The sequence below is a fragment of the Agelaius phoeniceus genome, chromosome 9 (assembly GCF_051311805.1).
Source record: "Agelaius phoeniceus isolate bAgePho1 chromosome 9, bAgePho1.hap1, whole genome shotgun sequence".
NCBI classification, from domain to species: domain Eukaryota; kingdom Metazoa; phylum Chordata; class Aves; order Passeriformes; family Icteridae; genus Agelaius; species Agelaius phoeniceus.
In genome coordinates, this window is record NC_135273.1 from 2,624,288 (window position 1) to 2,643,290 (window position 19,003).

General features: G+C 41.8%; 1 protein-coding gene across 2 annotated transcripts in view; it reads right to left on the reverse strand.

Moving 5' to 3' along the window:
- DOCK1 (dedicator of cytokinesis 1) overlaps positions 1-19,003 on the reverse strand; it is a 277,666-nt gene that overhangs the window by 193,732 nt on the left and 64,931 nt on the right. For both annotated transcript variants that reach the window (XM_077182775.1, XM_054637087.2), the window contains exons 23-25: positions 16,351-16,459; positions 4,187-4,257; positions 2,440-2,546 (exon numbers count right to left, since the gene is read on the reverse strand). In XM_077182775.1, the coding sequence (XP_077038890.1) occupies positions 2,440-2,546; positions 4,187-4,257; positions 16,351-16,459 (287 nt within the window). The remainder of the gene's footprint in view (positions 1-2,439; positions 2,547-4,186; positions 4,258-16,350; positions 16,460-19,003) is intronic.

Sequence of the window (19,003 nt, forward strand, 5' to 3'; positions counted from 1 at the left end):
GCACCACAGCCTTTCTCAGGAGTGTGTTTTACACTCAGGTTCTTGTTTTAGCTGAGTTATCTCCATTTCTTCCTCCCAAGGAGAGCAAAGGATGATCCCTGATACTACTGACTCCTGCCCCAAAGTCCTGGCAACCTGAGAGCTGCCAGGAGAAGGGAAAATTATTATAAAGTGAGCTGAGAATGAATGAAGCAAATGAGTAACACAAACATTAAATTTCATTGAAACATTAAATTACCCAGGAAACATTAAATTATTCTTGAGGACACCATTTTACCCAGGCCCCAACACCAGCAACTCCACTTGCATTCCCCCTTTCACTTCTTGAAAATCCAGCACTTCAGGGCTGAATAATTTCAAATCATTTCAGACGTGAAGATAAAGTCTGGACTTGCTGTTTCTACCAAATCTCCACACATGGTGACACACATGGCTAACTGTTTTTCAGAGATTGTAAGAGTGGTATAAAACCACCACAATGCCAATCCACCAAGATTATTTAAACTGGAACCAGCAAAATTTGTTTTATCAGCACTCAGCAGTCTCAGCTTTTGTGATCTGAGAGCAGAATCCTCCCAAATCTCCTTTCCCACTGAAGCAGTGCCTATTTGCTCCCTCATTACCTTCCCTGACAGCACACAAACACTTTGTTTGGGTCAGTTTAACCTGCAGCCAGCCTGAAAAAGAATCAAGTGCTTCACCTCAAAGGAGGAAATCTGTAGGACAAGTGCCTGAGCTTATCTTTCACTGGCCCATTAATGGGAAAGCAGAAAATAACAAGGCATGGATGAACAGCACCCTCTGAAAGGTTCCTGCTTTCCTTCAGCCAGGGAACAGCTCCAAGGCACAGAGGACATCCCAAAGCTCCATTTCCCCCACACAACTTCACTGAGCACAAAAGCTGAATTGATGATTTTTGATAAACCCCAGCACAAAGTTACAACAGAGCCCAATAACCTGGCTGCTTTGTGCCCTTTTAAAATTACCAATCCCAAGCTTTTTTTGTGATTTTGCACTTTTACTTCTTCACCATTTGTAACCTGCAGCATCAATTAGGATCTTCCTCATGCCCAAGGGCAGGCTGGATGGGATTGCAGCAGCCTGGGATAATGGAAGGTGCCTGTGGGAGTTGGAAAAACAGAAACTCCCACAGGCACTGAAGGGTTTGCTCTGCAGCCTTGAAAGAAGCTTGGGTTGATGTAAAAATACAATACACAGATATTAAGCAGAAAAATCATAAACTCATATTTCTATAGTTGTAAGTAAGAATATGCCTGAAGTAAGGGAGAAACTGCACTGATAAGATGGTGAAGGGTTTATAATGTAGGGGTGGGGTTGTATGGAATAAACTGAGAGTTCAGAAGTCAGAACAGAAGCAGATGTGTGCCTGTGAGACAGGAGCCCATTGGACAAAAGTATCCTCAGTGCAGCAGAAGTGAGTAAAGGTGATGGGTCAGAAAAGCAAAATAAACCCTGTGGCACCTGTCCATTGGGTTAGAAAGTTCTGGATTGCCTTGTAACAAAGAACTCGTGACTGCTCTTGAGCTATGGCTGAATGCTTGCTCTTCTGAAATCTCAGGGACTCTGACACTGATGTTTGTCTGAGCAATAAATCCTTCTTAGCCTGAACATAGTCCCATCCCTTGTTGGAGTTCTGGATGCTGAGAATTTTAAGTTTTCTGTGCTGACAAACTCTGACCCCCAGGAGAACACTGCATTTGACCTGAGGCCATAGAGAAGGCTTCCAAAATTGATTGATAGCACTGGAATTGTGAGTGTGGAGTTTGAATAGGAGTGTGTAACGTCACAGGGTGGAAAACTTAACAGTTTAAGGGTTTAGAATACAGCAATATATATGGGGCAAGATGGAGGTTTTGGGGCAGAGGCTGGTCCTTCTTCTTCACCTTCTTCTCCATGGGTTTGGGTGGTTTTGTGTAATTGGACAGAAAACTCCACAGTGTGGACTTCAAGGGATTAGTTATTGGGTTAAAAGTGAAAATAATTTAGGTGTCATTTCTTAATTGGACAGTTTAGCCTTAAAGGGCCTTGTAACAAGAGATAGTTGGCCATTTTGTGCCTTGTTAACCAAGCACTGCAGAACTCAGTGCAGTGAGACTGTAACATTGATAAGAAACAATAAACACCTGAGGCTGAACAGCCTCTCAAGTGCCTTCAACCCCAACCTCCACAGAGGAGGAAAAAGAAGCCCAAACCCAGCAATCCCTCCATTATCACTGGTGACAGTGACAGGCGCCCACCAAGCCAAGGGCAGCGCTGGATTTAAGGTCCCTTCCCACCCTAACCAGTCTTGGGTTTGGATTTTCCATCTTGTCTTTCCAAGGGAACACCCTTAACCCGTGCCAGGCTGCACAGGGAGGGCAGGAGGGCCCAGGCAGGGCACAGGGACAGGGAGCAGAGCCTGGGATGGTGCCTGCTCACCGTGCTGGGTGAAGAGGTCGCTGTGCACGATCTCGATGAGGCAGTAGAGCTTCTGGATGGTCAGGCGGCTCACGGGCACGTTGAGGATGAACTCGGTGAAGAGCTTGCTGCACACACAGGGAAAGCAAAAATCCACTAAATCAAAGCAAAAATCCACTCAATAAAAGCAAAACTCCACTAAATAATCCATCAAAAAACCCATTAAAATCCATGGAAAAAAACAACCGGACGCAATCATCATAAAGAACCCGACACACAACTTCCTGCTCTGGGATGAGCAAGCTCAATTTTTTTGAGATATTAAAAAAATATAATCAGAGAATCATGGATAGTTTTCAACAAATTTCTTTCATTATCAATGTAATTTCTTTTTCCCCTCCCTTTTATCTCAGTTTTAGACTCTTTGTCCACATTGCATTTAAGGTTTTGGGTTTCAAGTTTTCCTTGTCTGCGCTTCACATTAATCAGCACATTCGTGATTATGGACGCCAAAAATAAGGTGATAATTAACATTGTAAGCTAGCAACAAAAAAAATTAATAATTAAAAACCCCCAGAAATGGACCTTTTAAGAAAAGGTACCATCACACTCATCAGCTGAGCTCCCACCTAATATTGACAAGACTTTTCAGTAATTTTTCCATCCCCTCCTAAAATCCTGGGTTCTTTGCTTTTCCTATTGAGATTTAAGTCAACCTCAATTTAAATACTCCCAGTATTTAATTGTAATTTTGATTGGTAATACCATAGAAAAAATGTAATATTTGGGCAAAAACAGGCCAAGTCCTGCATTTTCCTTTCTCTTTTCCCAGGAATTTTGCTGTCACATATCAACATTATTATTTAGTCCAGAAACTCTACAAATCTGGATTTGCTAAGCCCAGGGAAGTGTAGATGTAAAACACTCCATAGTTCCCAGGAAAGGAGAAGGTAAATGCCAGGTTCCCCAGGCCACTGGAATGTTAGACTAAGATTGTATTTATTTATTTTACCCCTGCTTTATCTCTTTTCCTCCTTCTGACATACCAAGACCATAAAATTTAGCTAGACAAAATTTAGAAGGGTTTGTGCAGTAAAGTCAGATTTAAAATATTTTTTCAGTTTGTAAACTGCACCATAAAAAATAAAATAATATTTTTCTCTTTAAGCTAAAAGTTCTGCTGAAATACCAGTTTTTATTTGGTTCTTCCACTTTTTTTTCTTAAATATCTTGTCATTGTCCTTTTTATTTACTAACAACACTGCCATGTTTATGAGCTACTGAGACATCAATCCAGCAACTGAATCACTGAATTATTTATTTTATTATTTACATGAAATTTATACATCAAATAGTGAAGCATCATGGTCCAGCTTAAGACTTTTGATGGCAGCTGCCTGATTAATAACTCTTGCTAATGGTTTGTACTGTAAAGTTTGTCAGGTATTTGTTAGACATTATTTTTTAAAAACAGGCTCTTTGTGTAACCCTTGAAAATACCTGCAAGGGACAAAAAAAAAATGCAATAAACCAAAGTGATAAAACTTCTCAGGTGATCCATATTTTACTGTCTCAGTATATATTTCTATATTTTTATATATTTTTGTATCTTTATATATAGTAGTAACATGTAAAAACGAAATATATAGTGTATGTTTTTATGCATATATATATATATAAAATATGTATTTTATATATTTATGTGTATATTTTATATATATCTTTATAAAATTAAATTAGCACTCCACACTTAATTAACTCTACTCACCTGAGTTCCTTTGGATCAAACACTAATTTCACATCATTGACAATTGCTGGCAAGTATTTAAGTGCTGCACCCTAAAAAAAAAAACACCAAAAAACCCAAATTTACAAAATTTAAGAGTTTAAAGGTGATGCAAAGACTGAAAGAAGAGAATCACTGATGAGGAGGTGGCTTTGGTTTCACCATTTTCTGCGACACCTGAGCTGAAACTCAGCAAAAATTAAACTTTCAAACTGATTTAAAATAAGACAGAGGCATGAAATGTTCATAAACTGGGGAAACCTAGACCAAAATTAGAGATTTGTAAGCTCCTTCCAACATTTTATAGAAACTTTTTGGTTCTTCTAATCCCTTTATCCCCATCTTGTGTTGAGCACTTTCTCATCCTCCTCCTCAGCCATGCCAGAGTTGTTTGGGTTTAATTTTCACTCCACTGCTTAAAAATTAAACAAAAAACCTAATTAGCATTTTTTTCCCTGCAGTAAATTCTTGGTAGCCACCCATGAAACCCTGGCTCTTCCCAATTCCCCTTGAACTCAGAGCTGCCACTGCACAGCACATGAAAGAGCTCAGAAGATACAAACAGATGTTTAATATTTTAACTGTTTGTAGGGATTTTCACTCATTTTATCTTTTCCTTAGGAACAATTCATAGGTATTGCATGCAGTGAGCACCAGACTAGGGAAAAAACTCAGAGTAATTGAAATGTAAACCAGAGCAGCCAGATTTGTCAGCCTTACCTGCATTTAATCAATTAAATCAAATTGTTTGATAACAAGTGCATTTTTGCCTGAGAAGAGGCAGGGCTGGATTGGATATTGGGAAGGAATTGTTCCCTGGGAGGGTGGGGAGGAGCTGGAATTCCCAGAGCAGCTGGGGCTGCCCTGGATCCCTGGCAGTGCCCAAGGCCAGGCTGGACACTGGGGCTGGGAGCACCTGGGGCAGTGGGAGGTGTCCCTGCCATGGCAGGGCTGGCACTGGGTGAATTTTCAGATCTTTCCAACCCCCTCTGTTGCTCTGTGATGTGAGCAATGATTGCAATTTCCACCCCCCAGCCTGGACACACATTTCCCATCCCAGGTGTTTCTGCAGGTAGAGGAGCCACAGGAGAACAGTCCTGAGGAACCAACACAAGCCCAACTCCTTTCTTTCCCAAGAGCTCCCCTTTCCTGCCACAATCCCTGTCATTGCACACCAGCCCCACAGCTCTCAAAAGCAGCAAGCCAATGCTTTGGTGACACCCAAGGAGAACCTCAAGAGGCCACCAAGGCCAAGACCCCTCCCCAGAGGGAGCCCCCAGCCTGTCCCTGGGCTGGATGCAGATTTCAGAGCAGCCAATTCTCAATCACAACCCACTGAGGCTGGACCATGAACCATCCCATCCCTCACCTGCTGGGAGGACTCCTGAGCTGGGAACCCTGGAATTCTGCAAAGGGAGCAGTGAGGGATGAGGGCTCTAATGACCAGTCAGGAAGCACAGGCAGCAATGGGGGTTTATTTGCTGATCATTCACATGCACAGAGCCATAAATGTTTAGTAACACATCTTAAAAGAGAGCTTGCATTTTACATCTTGAATTAAAATTTCACACCGAGGGTAAAAATTAACACTTGAATGGCTCTCGTGAACTACTGTGAGGTAAAGCTATTTACAACAGCCATTTACAGCTGGGAGCTGCAACAATTAGCAGTAACTGAGGGTCTACTTTATGGACAAACCAATTAAAGTTTAATTCTGGAGATTTAAAGAAGATTGTGGAAGTATATTTCCCAATTTCCCACCTCAGCTGGCTCAATTATGTGACAGGATGATCAGACTATGAGGCTGTGCAGCCCCGTGATTAAATCTGTATTTGTCCAAGCCAAAGGGCTACTAAAATAATTTTTTATTGGTATTAAATCATGTAGAAGGGCAGCTCTTGCTGCAGATCTTACTCTGCTCAAGCTGCAGCTGAAGTAGATTTTCTGTGAGCAGTAGCTCCATTGCAATGCTGGTTATTCCCAGGACACTGCAATGCATAAATGAGGAATATGAAATGCAGCAGATAAAAAACCCCTGCTCTTGTCTTTCCACCTAACATCAGGGAAAAAATAAGCATTTTCTTTGGGGGGGGGTCCTCCAATTGAAAGAAATCAAATTAATTACTTTTCATTCTTGATCAGCACTGGACAAAGGTTCCAATTCCTCATTTCCACAAGAAGCACACAGCAAATGAAACCCAAAACCTTAATTCCATGGTTACACAGGGATGCCTTAACCAGCTGTAAACTCCAGCCAGCATTAACAAACCAGAGTAGTGAGGAACCTCAGTGTTCACTCCAGCAGTTTTCTGCAGCAATTTCCCTGTGATCACACAGAAACACACCCAAAGCTGGGAAGATCAGTCTCACACACGCACTCAATAATTACACACGGTTTCAAGCTGGGCTGCAATAAAAATCTGACTGCCCCAAGGGGCTCCTCTCTTTGTGCAAAACCAGTGACAAATTATTCCCACCCTTATCAAGTCACAAAATCAGTCATTTCCAGTACTACAAAGCACACAAATAAAGCAGCAAATGGAAGGATGAAAAGGAGTGAAAGCAGCAATGAGCCAGTGTGTGGCATAAATAATGGATATATTCTCCCTGAGTTGAATTTCCTCGTACACTCACCGTTCTGTTGGCTGTGGGGTGTTATTGGGATTTTATTTTTTTACCCAGGCTGTGATTCACATGGCTCAGCATGACATCAGCAAGGCCATGGCAGCCTGCAGCCAACTCAGAGATGCTGTGGCTCATCCTCTACATCCCAACCACACAAACACACGTTAACTTCCCCCCCATGAACACCACAGCTGTGTGTAAAAGGAATTATTCCACAGAAAGTTTGGGAAGAACCATGAGCTGACACTCCCTCTGAGCAGGAGCTGCCAAGAGAAGCCATGGAGCTGCTCAGTGCCTCAAGGATTCCTTTAAAAACTGGGAAAAAGGCAATTAACAGGGCCAAGAAACACAACTCACTAAGTGGAAATACTCAGGGCCAGAAAAGTCAAAGCTTTGCCTTAAATGGAATAAATTCAGCAATAATTGATGGGCACAGTTCTCTGCACAGCCAATGCAGGGGATGGCAATTCCCAGGATTTATCCTTCCACGGACTAATTGCAACTCATTTCCTAAATCATCCCAACCTGCTCTCTGTCCAGAGCAGGACCCTTTGAGAAATGTCAGATAAATTCATTGATGGGCTCCAAATGACCTCACAGCTGATTGTGCTCTCCTAAACCCTCCACAACTGGCAGCCAATTCGTGTGGGTGTGGAAGGAACAAATGCAGTGTTGGTATCAAAAGATCATTTGAGTGCAAAAACCCTTCAGAGATGTGGTAAAAAAAGCCAGAATAAGTAAGATCAGGAGCAATGGAATTGTTCTTTCCAACAGTGATCTGTCTGAACATCAATTAATTGAACAGCTAATTGTGCTCTCCTGAACTTGTCCAGAGCTGGCAGGGAAGTCAGGTTTGTGTGGAAGGAACCAACTCAGTGTTGGTATCAAAAGATCATTTGAGGGGGAAAAAAAAAAAGCCCTTCAAAAAGGCCAGAATGAATAAGATGAGGAGCAATGGAATTGTCACTGCCAATGGGTCTGCACATCAATGAAGAGTCCCCTGCACTGCCCACTCTGCTCTTTTCTCACTGAGAGTTCATTTCCAGACAGGAAACGAACCAAAAATGGGAAAAGAATGGGACCCACCATGAGGAAAATTAGTACATTGCCCAGATCTAGAAGTTCAAAGAGTTTCTATGACTAAAAGTTTATCTGAATTATTTATCCTGATTGTCCAAAAGGAATTTTTCCTGCAGTTTTTTGCTGGGTGGGTAAAACCTCACAAAACTTCACTTTGACACTTGCATATATAAATAAGAGTAAGCCTCATTTATTTATTGGGACAGAAAGTCCCAATGGCCCAACTGCTAAAACAACCAGGAGGAGCTGCTTCCCAAGGAAATTTCTGGAGTTTTTAATTTCTTCACAAAAGGAAGAGAGGACAAGTAAAAGCCTTTTTTTTGTGTGTCATCAGGCAAATAAAAAACATTAAAATAAGACAGGAAACCTTGCTAAGTACCTTAAAGTATTTCTGATATAACTGCTAACAGAAAAATGAGTTTTATGCATTTCCTTTTGTTTGTTACACAGTTGAGAATATGGTGAGATTTGTTAATAAAAAAGTGAAATCACCTGTGTGATAAATACAGTAGGTCACTGGTGAGTGAAAAGCAAGCAGGACAGAAAAAGAATCTTGTAACAATGGAAAATTACCCCATTCTTGGGTTTATAAATGGAATGACAAAAATAAGTGTCACAAAAGCTTCTCTGCAGTAGCTGTTTAAATAAAAACTAACTTAAGGTTGTCATTAGATTGACCAAATGGCATTTGCAAAGTATTCAACAAAATGTATTCTGAGCAGAACACCGCAGGTTTTTTTTCTGGGGTTTAACTTCAGCTCTTTGTAATCCATAAAAGCAAAAAAAAACCCAAAAAACCTTAATTTAAAACTGTCATTTTCCCAAGCCATTCGTTTCCATCAGCACACCTGACCTCCAAATTAAGCACAAAAACCCCGTGCCAAATACATGATATTCTTCTGAACTCTTTTCTTTGACAAAGCAATAAATTTGTTTCACCTGACTCCATTTGAGAACATTATTTTAATGTTAATTTTCATCTTTTGTGCCATTCAACAAAGCACCCCCCCTTCCACCCCAGCATTATCTTGGGTGCCATTCCATTAAACTCAGCCAAACCAAACGAAGCCCAGCCAGCAGCTGCATCAAACAATATCCAGGAACACCTAAACTCAGTATTTGAGATTTGCCCCAGCTTAGAGCAGTTATTCAGCACACAAACTGAAGCAGTTTTTATTCCAGTTGCAAAGCAGCACCTCTGGCTCTAAATTCAGTGTAAAAGAGCCCAAATTCAGGCTAAAACCAGCCCAAATTCAGGCTAAAACCAGCCCAAATTCAGGGTAAAAACCAGCCCAAATTCAGGGTAAAAACCAGACCCAATTCAGGCTAAAGCCAGACCAAATTCAGGCTAAAGCCAGCCCAAATTCAGGCTAAAGCCAGCCCAAATTCAGGCTAAAACCAGCCCCAAATTCAGGCTAAAACCAGCCCAAATTCAGGCTAAAAACCAGACCCAATTCAGGCCAAAAACCAGCCCAATTTCAGGCTAAAACCAGCCCAAATTCAGGCTAAAAACCAGCCCAATCTCAGGCTAAAAAAAGCCCAATATCAGGGTAAAAACAGCCTAAATTCAGGCTAAAAATCAGCCCAATTCAGGATATTACTAGCCCAAGTTCAAGGTAAAACCAGCCCAATATCTGACTAAAAAAAGCCCAATATCAGGGTAAAACCAGCCCAAATTCAGGCTAAAACCAGCCTTTATTCAGTGCAAAACCAGCCCAAAGCACAATCACAAATAAATATCTTTTGGAGATACTTCCCACACGGGTTCTAAGGGACACAGAACCCTCAGCCCACAGCTGCATTTTGTTACTCAGCTGATCTGAAGTGATGTTTATTAAGAATTCCACCTGTTGGAAAAGCCCTGCAGATGAACACAGTTTTCTTCTCAGGCACTTTATATTTATTTCCCTGCCTTCATTTAAATACTTGTCTGTGGCTTCAGCAATAAATGTTGAATATTAAATACAGAATGGACACTGAGAAATGTGTTAGAAGTGAGCAGAATTCTTAAGAACCCACAGGCATGGGAGAATTCACATTAAAAAAGGATCTCATCTTCCACCCCAGCTCTGTGGCCTCACACAGGATAAATTTACACACACAAAGTGCTCACCCCTCCTTAATTCAGATTATTCAGAACTCCCAGCCTTTTCCCAGCCATCCTGAACAAAATCAAAACAGCAAATATCAGAGGGGCCCTAATGGTTTTTTCTTTTGTTTTTGTTAAGGTTGGGATTGAAAGTGTTTGAGAGGATATTTTGTGTTTAGACTTAGGTGTTTAATATTTTTATTTATATTATAGTTTTACAAGTCCCAAGTTCTACAGCATTCTATTAAAAAATGCCTAACTATCTTTCTCTATAAGGTCTTTTAAGGTTAAACTATCTAATTAGGAAATTACACCTAAATTATTTTCACTTTTAACCCAATAACTTATCCCTTGTGCCCTGCAATGCAGACTTTTCTGCTTAATTACAAAATACCACCCAAACCCATGGAGAAGGTGGAGAAGAAGGACCAACCTCCACCCTAAAACCCCCATCTTGCTTTATATATACTATTATATTCTAAAACCTTAAACTCTTAAGTTTTCCACCATGTGATATTACACAGTTCTATTCAAACTCCACACCCATAATCCCAATTATCAATCAATTTTGGAAGCTTCTCCACAGCCTCAGGTCAATGCAATGTTCTCTTCAGGTCAGTGCACAATGAAGCACAGAAAATCTGAAATTCTCAGCACCCAGGGCTCCAACATCTCCTCCTCTTATGTGAGTTATGAATATTGGTTTGACAGTTTTGTTAAATTTTTATTGGATATACTGAAGTAGATAAGGTATTATGTTTTGTTATTTAAATATTAGTTTTGGTTGCTTTATGGGTAGGATTGTGTTATTTAAGGTAAATAATGAAGTAATACTATAATAATAATAATAACTAATAATAATAATAACAGTATGAATATGATATTTCATTTGGGTTTTTTTGGTTTTTTTTTTTAATTAAGGTGGATTTTTTTCTTTTTTCTTAATTTTGTTTTGGGAATAAGTTAAATGTAATTAAAATTTTCATGAAATTTGAAAAGTATATTTTCAAATATGAAATATTGATTTTCCATAAATTCAAATATGAATTTTTGAATTGTAATGTGATTTATGCTTTTCTTAGTAAGGTTTTGTTATATTAATTTTGATAAATATTATTTGATTTTAGTTTTATTATTATGACGATTTTTATTTTTTTGCATTGGTAGAAAGGCTTAAAGTTTATAATTTTGATAAATATTATTTGATAAATATAATTTTGATAAATATTATCAAATTTTGATAATTATTATTTATTTTGATAAATTTTGATAAATATTATTTGATTTTATTTTTATTATGATGACGATTTTTATTTTTTTGCATTGGTATAAAGCCTTAAAGTTTATAATTTTGATAAATATTATTTGATAAATATTATTTTGATAAATTTTGATAAATATTATCAAATATTGATAATTATTATTTATTTTGATACATTTTGATAAATATTATTTGATTTTATTTTTATTATGATGACGATTTTTATTTTTTTGCATTGGTATAAAGCCTTAAAGTTTATAATTTTGATAAATATTATTTGATAAATATTATTTTGATAAATTTTGATAAATATTATCAAATTTTGATAAATATTATTTATTTTGATAAATTTTGATAAATATTATTTGATTTTATTTTTATTATTATGACGATTTTTATTTTTTTGCATTGGTATAAAACCTTAAAGTTTACAATTTTTTTTGTGGGTGAAATATTTTAAGTGTAGGTCAGAATTTTTGTGTAATTTATGTTTGCTGAGAAGGTTCCAGCTCCCTCCACTGCAGGAGGAGCTTCTGGGCCTCCCAAGAGATGCAGGAATCCCTGACTAAGGAATATCTGCAATTTTGGACCATCACTCCCAGGCTCCAGCTGAGCTCACGCTTCAGCAGGAGAAGGTTAAGGAAATAATTATCATGCACCAATTAGCAGAAAGGAGGAATAAACCCAGGAAGGCTCAGCACACTTGTAACCATTAAAAATGCATGCACCCACCAAAGGCTGCTCACCTTACTGCAGCAGGTTTAACCCCCAAAGTGCTGCTTGGAAATCAAAGTGGAACCTCCCCTTCCCAAGCCACTGCTGCACTCAGCAGGAGAGGGGAATTGTCTGTCTCCACTAAAAAAAAATCCAAAAAAATCCCTAAAATTTTATTTAATTAACTAAAAAAACTCCAACTTCTGTGTTGTTTTGAACGTTGTACTTTTTAGCAGTTCACCTTCCCAAATTCAAACCCACAGCACTGATTATAACCTGGGGTCAAGGTGGGTTTTAGTTGTTCTTGCACCTCAACATTTTAATTCCAACACATTTGAGTATATAAAAGGCAAAAGAAATGAGGTGTAAGCAGCAGTAGAGTGCTAGCAAAGCTCTGCTCAAACCACATCCCAAGATCAAATGCAATTTTACCTATTTGTTGCAAAAATCCATAGCTGGAGTAGTATCAGACAATTTAAAAATAACCTTTTAATGTTTTATATGTATTTTTAAACCCTATATTCTCTCCTCTACCTAAGACTTTTTGAATATCCATAATCCTAAAAGAGGTACAAATTCCAAGCTTCTTTTTGTGTTCTACAGCCTTAAATCCTCGTACAATGCTGAGAGTTTTCTTTTGAGGAAACTTTTTTCCCCTCATGCATGTACCCAAAGCCTTGAAAAATTCAAATTTAAAAAAAAATTAAAAGCAAAATATTAAACAACTACAGTCAACAGCTTCCACAAGGACATAAATATTTGAACAGATAAAGAGGAATTCTTGCTAAGAACACAAGACTGCAGTCTTTCATTCTGTGTCAGTTTGAAGGCTACTCCCCCAGCAGATAGGAAAAAAAATCCAGAATATCCAGCCCAAAAAGTTGGAAACATCTCTGAGAAAGTTTCCAGTGGCAGTTTTGCTCCATGGTGATAAACTGTAAAGGAAAATCCCAGTTTCTGCAAGGACAAATGGGAGCAGTGGGATGGGTGAGAGAAGCATCTGCCTTATATAATGTAAAGCACCTTAATTTATTTGTGTAGGTCTTTGCAACTTCTTATCTCTCTCCAAACACACTTATTTTGTCTACACTTATTAAAGCCTAAAACTGTTATACAGCAAGATCTGCTGATCTTCCTGCACTACACAGGGACTTGGGGACTTACCTGCTTAAAATCACTGATTTTCCACAAAACTTCAGCAAAGTATCCAAGAGCACCAGAATTCCAGAATGGTTTGGGTTGGGAGGGACTCAAAGATCATTTTCCACCCCAGCCATGGCAGGGACACCTCCCACTGTCCCAGGGGCTCCGGCCCCAGTGTCCAGCCTGGCCTTGGGCACTGCCAGGGATGGAGATGCCAGAGCTTCCCTGGGAATTCCAGCCCAGCTCATCCCCACCCTGCCAGGGAACAATTCCCAGTTCCCAATCTCCCATCCAGCCCTGCCAGGGAACAATTCCCAATTCCCAATCTCCCATCCATCCCTGCCCTCTGGCACTGGCAGCCATTCCCTGTGTCCTGTCCCTCCATCCTTGTCCCCAGTCCCTCTGCAGCTCTCCTGGAGCCCCTCCAGGCCCTGCCAGGGGCTCTGAGCTCTCCCTGGAGCTGCTCCTGTCCAGGGGAACACATCCTGGTTCCCAGCCTGGCTCCATGGGAGGGATGCCCCAGCCTCTGGAGCATCTCCTCGCCCCCAGAACCCTTCCCTGTGCCCAGCCCTGGTCCCCAGGAGATGCCAGCTGTGGTTTCTGCCCTCCCCAGAGGCTGCACCCAGCACATCCCTGCACCTGAGCTCTGGCCCTGGCTGCCCCCACAACCTCCTGGAACAACAAACTTCAGAAAGGATAAAAAATCCCTTTATTTCCTTTTGAGTGCCCTCCTAAGGCTGTCAGCAATGCCTGCCCTTGTGCAAACCCCAGAGCACAGGAGATCAGGGTTTCACCTGCTGGGGAGGGGCAGCATTCCCAATCCTCTGCACCCCTTTAATCCCATCCTGGGCCTTGGAACCAGCACAGCACCCAGTGTCTGCTCCAGGGCTCTGTGACAGCAGGGTGACAGCAGGGTGACAGCCCTGCCACCCCACTCCCTGCCCCTGATGGCTCCAAGGTGTCCTGCCCAAAGTGCCAGCCCCATGCAGGGGCTCCTTCCCTCCTCCTGAGAGCAGGGTCCCCACCCTCAGCTCAGGGTCAGCCTCCAGCTCTGGGAGCTCCAGCTGATGCTCCTCTCCCCCAGCAGAGATGGAGATGCTCAATGAGGCCTCTAATGTCACCCCACAGTGTCCCTGGCACCTCCTGCAGCTCTGCCAGGCAGGGTGCACAGAACCCACACTCTCCAAAAACCCCCACATTTACCCACCCATTCCATAGTTTTGTTCTCAGACAGGAGCACACATTTCTGCCTGGCAGGAAGCACAGAACCCACAGAACCCACACTCACTCTCCAATAACCCCCACATTTACCCATCCATTCAATAGTTTTGTTCTCAGACAGAAGCACACATTTCTGCCTGGCAGGAGGCACAGAAGCCACACTCATTCTCTGAAAACCCCCACATTTACCCATCCATTCCATAGTTTTGTTCTCAAACAAAGGTACACATTTCTGCCAGGGAGGATGCACAGAACCCACACTCACTCTCCAATAACCCCCACATTTACCCATCCATTCCATAGTTTTGTTCTCAGACAGGAGCACACGTTTCTGCCTGGTGCTCACACTGCACAGCTCCAGTGGATACCTGAATATCACAAGCTACAAAAAGCCAATAGTAGCAATGATGTGTTCTCAGAGCTCAGGAATTAGAGTCCACAGGAGATGAAAGCAATAAATAATGAATGAAAGCTTGTCAAGGCTTCTGCAAGGCATCCTCAAACACACTGAACCCACCCTGCTCATCCTTCAGAGCTTCATCTGCCACCCTACACACACAGGAGCTGTGCCCTCCTGAGCCTGCAGAGCTCTGAATCTGCTGCTGGGATCTCTCCAGTCCTTGCCAGGCAGTTTGCCTTCCTGCATCTCAGCTGAACACAACCAAATCAATTTTTAGCTTGTTTCCCTTTTTTTTTTCCCCCCACCAAGGTCTAAATTGTTAAAGAAAAAAATCTCGTGTTCATCTGCCTTCCTACAAGGGAGTCTCAGAAAAAGAAATCTCACATTCCACTCCTGTAATCTGCAAACTCCCTGTTTGTGAAACCCCAGAGAGCACACTGAGCTACCTACCCATTTCCATTCAGGACAGATGCTTTGGCAATGAAATGAAAATACAGCTCTCCTGAAATGTGTAATATTCCTACTTTGTTATCAGATGATCCAGTCTTGGCCTCTCTGCCTAAAATATTCCTCCTCAGCTGCTTTATCCCCACTATCTCCTTTTGCTGTGTGCTCAGCATGGCAGCAGGAGCCCCAGAGCTCAGCTACAAAGGACTGGGGGTCTTGAATCAGGACTTTTCCTGCTCTAGAACTTCCTCCACTGGCACAGGGATTTCCCACTGTCTGTCTTTGCAACCACCTGAGCAGGAAGAGCCCAACTGTCCCCAAATCCTACCCCAAATCTCAGCCCCTTGATCATCTCTCAACTGATTCAGCAGGGCTGGGTCAGGGCTTTCACCTTTTTTATAAGCTCTGGTTGGAAGCACAAGGAGAAGTTCCAGGTGCAGCTTATCAAACACACATTTAGGGCAGTCTCTGTAGTTTTCCATGATGAAAAAGATCCACTAACTTCTGTATCCAGTCTCCTCTGGATACTAACATCTACCAGTCCTACAATTCAGAGCTTTGGCTCTTTGATATCAGCACCATTTGAGGGCACAGACCCCTTTCCCCATTGCATGAGCCAATGTTCCCAAAAGCAGATTTAAAGGCACACAAGAAAAGCTCTAAGGGATGAAAGGTGGAACTTCCAGTCTCTCAGGCTACTAATTTTCTTTTTTAAAATATGTACTAGGGCTTAAGATCCTGTATTGAAGTTCCTGAACAGCCTAAGATACAAATAAATACATTACAATTTGAGGATCTACAGTGTCAGCAGCATCTTAAGTATCATGTCTTAAAAACATCTTCACTTTAAGGTTATACAAGTTAAAAAAGCCAAATACCACTGAACCAAAATCAAGCTCTCTTTTTAAATCAAAGTGAGGGTTTTGAAGCAATTAAAGGTTGGACTCAATGATCTTAGATGTCTCTTCCAATTTAAATAATTCTAGAATTCTAGAGATTTACTTGTTCAAAGAAAGCTCTTTACACAGTCACAAAGCCTTCAGCAGAAGCACCAAGAATTAACCTTGATTGAAGAAGCAAAGCCAGCTTTTAAGCACAAATAAGCAAATACTTCACTGCCTTATTGTGGCTGAGGATGCAAAACTGGAGATCTGGAAAGCACAAACCTTCACTATGACAGTCTGGTCAGAGTTGCTGCTCATCATCTCATTGATGGACTTAAAGAGCTGCAGCAGAGACTCCCTGAAGTCTGCTTCTCCTTTGTTTTCATACAGCCTGAAAAACAATTAGGTTTCATCAGCACAAACCACAATGGAAATACTGCTTTAAAAAATCTGGTGGCTTTTTTAACAATCAGATGACAAATGGCCACTTTCTGGCTTACATATTCTCAAGAATTTTTACAACTTTCTTCACTGAATCAAGAGCTTTCTTCCAGGGGAAAAAAAAAAAAAAACTCAAGACAAGACAGACTGGGCAGGCTGGGCTGGCAGGAAGAAGAGATTTTTATTGTGAAATGCCACATGCAGAGAGCAGTGCTGCTCCAGTCTCTGGTGAATCCCTGAGCAGTGCCCCAGTTCCCTGTGCCAGGGACAGCCTCTCCACCCTGCAGATCCCTGCCAGGACCCTTGTGCTGATGAAGCCACAAAGCAGCCAGCCAACTTCCAGCAATCATTAAAATCATGAAAAAGGAAAGGGGGGAAAAGGAAAGAAGGGGGGAAAAAGGAAAGAAGGGGGGAAAAGGAAAGAAGGGGGGGGAAATGAAAGAAGGGGGGAAAAAGGAAAGAAGGGGGGAAAAAGGAAAGAAGGGGGGAAAAAGGAAAGAAGGGGGAAAGGAAAAGGGGGGGGAAGGAAAAGGGGGGGAAAAGGAAAGAGGGGAGGGAAAAGGAAAGAGGGGAGGGAAAAGGAAAGAGGGGAGGGAAAAAGGAAAGAGGGGGAGGAAAAAGGAAAGAAGGGGGAAAAGGAAAGAGGGGAGGGAAAAAGGAAAGAGGGGAGGGAAAAAGGAAAGAGGGGAGGGAAAAAGGAAAGAGGGGAGGGAAGAGGAATGGGGAGAAAAAGGAAAGAAGGGGGGAAAAAGGAAAAGGGAAAAGAAGAAACTCCTGGACCCTCTTTTTGCTAAGAAGATACATTTTTTCCTGTGGGGAGTAGGCACTGAGGTTAAATGGTGTTTCAGCACTAATTTCAGGCTCAGTTTGCCATGGAGTCAGCACAGCTGACACAGAGCAGTGACTCAGCCCCAGCTCAGCTGCAGAGCAGGGTCCCTGTGCCCCCAGGCAGGTTCCTCACAGCTGAGCTCCCCACTGGGATCCCCCTCTCCCTCTCCCAGATGCTTCAGGGGGGTGAAAACTGCACAGAGGCACCCGAGCAACACCAGAGGCCAAACACACACAGCCAGGGTGAAGAACTTGGGCCACTGGTACAATGAGAGCTCCTGGAATTCTCTGCAGGGGTTTAAATGCAGAACCTGCCCTGCTCCAGGTGTAGGATGGCACAATCCTCCCTGGAAAACCAGGGGGACACCAGCACTGGCTCCACATCACCCCTGAAAACCTCCCCTCCTTGGGCAGCACGTGGGACTCACCCACACCAGGGTCAGTCAGGCTTAAAACATGGCCAAAAAAAGAGATCTGGAACCCAGATTAAATCTGAACAGGGGAGTTATAAACATCACATGGACTTCCAGGGCTTGGGGCAGCCTGGGACAGTGGGATGTGTCCCTGCCCATGGCAGGGGTGGAATGGGATGAGTACAAGGTCCCTTCCTGTCACTTGGATATTTTCTGAAAAATCCTCTTGGCCCAGGATTTTCTCCTGGGAACCTGAGAAGCCTCAAAGGGGAATGAAGACAAAAATTATCTGATTGCTGCTCCTGTGTTTGCTGCTTTGGAATGGGCCTTGGACATTGTTTACCAACAGGTGAATGTTTGATTGGTTCCATGTGAATTGTGTTGAATTAATGACCAATCCCAGTCCAGCTGTGCTGGGCTCTCAGAGTCAGTCACCAGTTCTTATTATTCATTTTTGTTAAGCCTTCTGATGTATCTTTTCTCTTCCTTTAGTATAGTTTTAGTATAATAGAATGATATAATATAATGATATCATATAATGATATCATATAATGATATCATATAATGATATCATATAATGATATCATATAATGATATCATATAATGATATCATATAATGATATCATATAATGATATCATATAATATATAAGATATCATATATAAGATATCATATATAAGATATAATAGATCATAAAATAATAAACCAGCCTTCTGAGAACTTGGGTTCAAATCCTCATCTCTCACCTTGTCCTGGGGACCTCACAAACACCACACCTTCCCACCCAAACCATCCCCTGACTCCTTCCCCCAGGTGAACCCCACCTTTACCCAGTCAGCTCTGGTGGATCAAGAGCCTCACCCAGCAACAGCAACTGGGCTCCCAAAGCCCTCCCTGTCCCCCTGGCTCTGCTGCCCACCAACACCTGGCACCAAGACCCACTGCAGCAGCTCCCAGCACAGGTCCCTTTGACTTCCCACAGTTTTCTCCTGGAATTAAACCCAGTAGGAAGGTCTCAAATGTAGTCTGCAGCTCAGAAAGGGAATTTCACCCAGGAATTTGCCACGTACAATCCTTGTACAATTTCTTCATGTTCCAAGATCAAAATTATGGAATGGTTCGGGTGGGAAGGGATTTTAAATCCATCAAGTCCCACTCCTAGGACACCTTGCACTGTCCCAGGCTTCCCCAACCTGGCCTTGGCACTGCCAGGGATCCACAGCTGCTCTGGGCACCCTGTGCCAGGGCCTCCCA